The following is a 5,921-nucleotide window of genomic DNA, read 5'->3' as shown; positions in this document are numbered from 1 at the left end:
CTCATCTGTCAACCTTTACAGTGTCCGCTTGAGGTAGCCTTTCTAAAGAATTACTAAACAAGCCCCAATATAATCGAAACCTTTGCACTGAAACCACTACCTCCTCGAAAGTCCACCCTCGCTTTAACACCAGTGGCGATCAACAACATAATACATTTTTAAAAGCTTTTGAAAAAAACAGCAGGTACAGTGGACAATAAACGAAGTTCTAAATCCGCGGCCCTCGATGTACATTGTACGCACATAAATATCTCGGCTATAATACATGTTCAGGATCCATCCCTAACAGCCATACTGTTACGCAAAGCATAGCCATGCTAACGCCAGGATACAACCCATAATTCCACGTCTACAAAATGAAAGTAGAATTAGTGGCAGTTTATTGCCTCATACAAATTTAACCAACATGGCAACCATGCCGAAGGAATTAAAACATTTTCAGGACATATGTACAGACTGTACATTTCAGAAACATCTGAACAATAAAAATGTAAGAACAATCTCTGCGTTACGAATTAAACTAAACAAAATGGTTTGAAACCGTCGATGCATCGGATGGGTTTACAAAGGCACTTCCCTAACCAAAAGAGGAAATGACAATCTGCAGCCTAGAGGGAGGTTGGAGAAGAGTGCTCATCAACTACTGCACAATCTCAACTTTAAGAAAAAATAAGCAGGATTTAATCAAACATTTATAGGATTCAATGTGATCCACTTCTGAAAGAGTTCACACAGTCTCATCTTTGCTTTTGTGTTGCTTTTCTTGGCTCTCTCGTTCTGTACTTTGGCTCCTCCGACGATCGTGTTTGTCCGAATGGTCCTTGCTATCACTGTGATCGTGTTTGTGGGCACGTTCTTTGCTTCTGCTACGCTTTCTAGATTTTTCTTTGCTGGGACTCTGGTCCCGTTTCCTAGACTTCTCAACGCTATCTGTTCTTCCTCTGCTTCTGCTCCTACTTCGTTTATTTGACTTGTCTTTACTTTCGTTTTTATGTTTACTCGATTTCTCTTTGCTCCTGCTTCTGCTGCGCCTACCCGTGTTCTTACTCCGGCTCCTGCTCCTATGCTTTCTTTCCCGGCTTCTACTCCTACTATGTTTTCTCTCTTTTTTGGAATCCCTCTTGTCATCCCGGTGTTTCTTGTCATCTTTGTCATCCTTGTGTCTTCTCTCTTCTATATCGCCCTTACTTTTCCTTTCTTTCGATCTTTCTCTAGATCGATCTTTTTCCCTCTCACTACCTCTTTCCTTATCATAATCTCTTTCTTTTTTCCGGCTCCGTTCATTTTCTTTCTCCCGCTCCCTATCCCTGTCTCTTCTATCACCTTTCCTGTCACGGCTTCGACTACGGCTTCTGTATCTGTCCCTGCTTCTGCTTCGCCTCCGTTCTAGCGTGCGATCAGTACTTCGAGATCTCCGCCTTTCTTTTTCTCTCTCCTTAGCTTCACGTTCTAATCTCTGCCGTTCTCTTTCTCTTTCTAGTTCTCTATCAAAACTAGATGATCCGTGGCCTTCCCGATGATGACTTCTGCTTCTGGATCTTCTGGGAGACCTCCTGGGACTGAGGGACCGTCTTGGAGACCTTTGAAAAGAAAAGATACCGAATATGAACTCAACCTTTTAAAATTAAGGGACCCCCTTTACTTTCCAAATTATATTTTATGTACATGGTCTAGATTAATCTCAAATAGCAAACAGCATCTGATTATGTGAATCTACCAGCATCCATGAACTGTTCTGCCTGCTGCCTTAAAAGCTATCTCAGTGAAAAGATGACATGTTTCTGATGAGAAGTAGTTCAATACTGAGCTTTTAACATTTGTTTTCAAAATAACATGTAAATGACCTTGAACGTCTACGCTCTACATGCCGGTCTATTTCTTCCATTCCCTCCTTGCCATCCTTCTTGATTTTTCTAGGTCTGCTTTTAATTTGCTGGTCAATGGTTTTCTGGACTGGCACAGGAATTCTTGGAAACAACGTGGAAAACCATTCAAGCTTAGTGAGGAAGGAACGAAGCATCTCCCCGATGGTCATCACGCAACCCCCACCTGCCTTCACGTCCAGGTCCTACAAAATACAAGCAAAAAATATCCTGATGGTCAAAAGTACCTTTGACTGATTTTCAAAAAAAAAAAAAAAAAAAAAATGCTGCTACATTACTGCCCTCTTGAAGTCTCATGATTATGAAAGTTTACTTGTCTCATTCTAATACAATTCCTTAGGAAACTTCAAACTCTGCGCCCTTTGGATTTGGCAGTACGTTACAGATAGGGAACGGGCCTTAATATAAACGCATGCAGGCTCATACAAATCCTGCAGCCATCTGGATGGTAAGGGCCTGTCAAGGAAGAGATTAACGGGAAATCCCCTTACACAGGCTGGTTATATGGTATGATCTCGTACTTTATTTAAATGCCACAAAGCTGAGAAGTCCTCTCAAACTACATTTAATACTCCGTTTTGCGAATGTACAACTGCGTATCATCATACCCAACCCTGTGGCCTAAATCATTTAAGAGCTACATTACTGCCTATCTAAAAATGATCACAGAAAATCCTCTAGTACAGAATGGCATCCTAACAGAATTGGAAGCAATAGCAAACCAACTGCCATGAAGCAGTGAGGTTCCTAATTTAGAAATATGTATAAAAAGAAATAAATGAACAAATAATTGGAAACGCATAATCCATGATGACCATTGTCTCTGAAAAGGGTCATTACCGCATGAAGGCCTTCTTGCTATGCCCTCTCACAGCTCAGGACATGTTAGTCAGCTATTGTCAGTCCCAAACCTATAGTGCAAGCACACAAGGAAAGTGAGATTTGTTATCTAAACAGGAAGAGAAAATCTAAATGTAAAACTGCTTGCACTCACACACATTTAAGTGTTCAGATATACAGTTTTTCCAAATATAATCGCTGCAGAGATCTAAAGAAGAAAAAAAGGAGTTAAACGTAGCACCTGGAGAGTACGTACAGTTAAACAAAATAAACATAAGCATTTTGAAAAGTAACTCTGTATCCTGGAAGTTTTTCACAGCAGCATGACAGAGGATGAACTGCTTCCACATATTTAAGAACTGGAGGGGAAAAAAAAAAAATCCTGTAGGTTTAAATAATTTCATATATAAAAATTTGCTTCATCCCATTGAGCTTGACCAGGACCAGCAAGAAACTTAAAAGACAGGCAGCCCCCAGCGTTATTTCCTAGGTAACACAAAGCTACTGAAAGCAGCTGGGAAAGAAACACTAATTCCAAAACTATTGGGAGATTTTAAACAACAATAAACAAATATATGCCAATAGCCCGTTATCTGCAAGAACTGAAATGTACGAACTAAAAAACCAGCGCTTTGAATAACGAACCAGTTCAGACCTGCACAATGAATCACACTTGTGATCCTTTGACAGTCCTGGGAATCGAGTTGCTTGTGGGACCCTGAAAATGAAGCCACCACCCCAATCTTCCTCCTAAGTTACAAGGACACATTGCAGCAAAGAGCTCATATTAACTAGCACCACCTGGGGGAGAAGCAGGATATCACAGCGATGCAATCAAGATTTTAAGTTGGTTTGATTCTTATTAAAAACATACAGTAACACGTTTACCTGAAGTAACAGCTGTTTCCTTTGCACAGTGTTTTTGATACTTAGCATGAAAGAAGCTGTTTAAAATAAATACACTGCATTGCAGTCAGATACAGGTATAATTAACACTGGGTTTAATACAAGTATGCGGACATCATTTGCAACTACAGTACTGGAAATTTCTTGAAGTAGATGCCTACAGACACGGAAGAGGGCAACTGATCTTTCCTTTACCATTCCCAAATCTAGGATGGGATTTAAAACCTGCTCAATAAAACCAAACTGCAACAGGATGCGGCAGACTGGATATTTGACTCCACAGACCGAGAAACCTCACCCACCAGCTCCTACCTTGTTGCTCCTGACAGTAAATCAGGGCTACGCTAGGAAAGGCACTCTCCTATCCGACTGCATAATAACGCAGCCTCTTTACCCAACTTCTTCAGTTGGCAACTCATGTTTCTTTTTTTTGCCTTGTTAGCAAAGACATTACCGTTACGAGACACAATGCCACATCATGCAGTTAATTAGGCTCTTTGTTTCTCCTCTGAAGTTATTCCAGGATGTGAATAATTACCACACAAATTTTGGGGTAATATTTTTTCAAGGTGAATGTTGGGTTCTACTATACCTTCCTACTCTGCTGTGTAAGCACCAGTTGCCTGATCCCAGTAATAAATGCAAAATACAAATGTAAAACTCTTAGGACTTACTACACCTTGCTTAAAAATAATTAATCTTTCTAAAAAATGCACAGAAGCTACACCCACAAAAACCTGCGGCCTGCATTCTAATTTCATAAACCTGTTTCACATGGCTTTGTAATATCTGACATAGTAACATCCTAACCGATGGAAAATTCTGTTACGTATTTAAAATCCAAGAAAAACGACCCAGGTCCCAGCTCAGATGCACTTCCTGCACTAATTAATAAAATCACGAGAATATAACATAGCAACATTCGAACTACAGCAAACCTTATAAAAAATGCTTAAACCTAAAGTAGTAACATGAAAAGAAACAAAAGAAAACAAATTATTACCCTCGCCGACATACCTCTTCATCATCAAGAAAGGATTCAAACCAGTCCCATAGATCTGTAGGTGGCTGTGTGTACCTTTAAGTACAAAAAGAACATAAAATTTTAATACGGCTTTCTGTATACTACATTAGTCATTAACTGATTATATTGATACTTACCTAATATACATAAATCCAAGAGCCCTAATATATGGAGAGTCTGTATGAGTTATAAGGCCCATCACTTGCTTACGAGTGAGTTTCAGTGTAAATAATTTGTAGAGCAGACAAAAGGCAGTAGACACAATTCCTCCAGTTCCAACACCACGCACCTTTCAAAAATTTTTTTTTTAAAACAAACAAACAAAAAGTTAGTTGACAACACAGGAATTCACAAGGACATCCCAAATCTACAAAAGAATGAGAACTAACGTGGGATAAAAATCTACATCTACAAACAGAGCTACGTGGAAGAAGTAACACTACTTGCACCCACAGCTCTGGAAGCGAGGGGAATACATTGACTCTTTGTAATAAATACTTCTACAGGTAGGGACTAAGCCAACATACAACAAGTTTTAGCCTTGCTTGGGAAATTTATTTACCAGGCAGAAAAATGGAAGAAGGCACGTACTTCTACTTACCCCTCCACACATCCCTGTCTGGCCTGCTGTTTTTCTGCTCCCTTTTTCCCATGGTTCAACGTGTGTAACCTGAAAGGGTAGGGTGGCGGGGAGGGAAGAAACAAAGAAAGAACATGACAATTACAACCTCCATAATGTTTAGTTGCCTACACAAACCTCATTGAAACAATGGACATCCTAAAATCCATCTTAAATAGCCCGTCTTCAAATTTAAGATCAAGTCTGCTTTGGCATTAAAGCAAAGCATTTGGCTTTTTTACCTACCACACTGAGAAATCACAGCCAAAATCACTAAGTTAAAAAAAACACAACAAACAAACAACCCACACGCCCAAAGGAAGCATCTGTGCTTATTCTATACTCCACACACTTTCAAGTACTTCGTGACTAAACCCCTGTTTTCTGTGGTGACTAAACAATCACCTTTATTTAAACTGCATCCTAACAAGTTTAGTGGTAACTGCTGATGACAGCTACAGAAGTCAAAATCTAGTCTCATGATCACAAACCTCCCTTGTGCACAAATTTCAAGTATCGCCTACAAAGAAAGAAGTCTGAAAAGTGTAGTATTTTAATCCAAAAAGCCAGTGGTTTTTCTTGCAGGCTGTAGTGACATTCTTAGATAAAACGGTTCCTGAGTACTAATGAGTAACGTTCGCCTGAATCA

The 5,921-nt window shown here is 39.7% G+C and overlaps 1 protein-coding gene across 1 annotated transcript; it reads right to left on the bottom strand.

The window, feature by feature from the left end:
* Positions 1–363: 363 nt before the first annotated feature.
* PRPF38B (pre-mRNA processing factor 38B) lies at positions 364–5,656 on the bottom strand (the record flags this gene model as incomplete). Its single annotated transcript, XM_009868993.1, has 6 exons — positions 364–1,580; positions 1,845–2,068; positions 4,647–4,707; positions 4,791–4,942; positions 5,255–5,329; positions 5,617–5,656. Coding segments are annotated over 6 exons (1,405 nt in total), but the record flags the coding sequence as incomplete, so codon positions are not given.
* Positions 5,657–5,921: the final 265 nt, after the last annotated feature.

Source organism: Apaloderma vittatum, unplaced genomic scaffold (genome assembly GCF_000703405.1).
Source record: "Apaloderma vittatum isolate BGI_N311 unplaced genomic scaffold, ASM70340v1 scaffold43314, whole genome shotgun sequence".
Classification (NCBI taxonomy): Eukaryota; Metazoa; Chordata; class Aves; order Trogoniformes; family Trogonidae; genus Apaloderma; species Apaloderma vittatum.
Note: the sequence above shows the minus strand (reverse complement) of the source record. Positions and strands in the feature narration are given on the sequence as shown.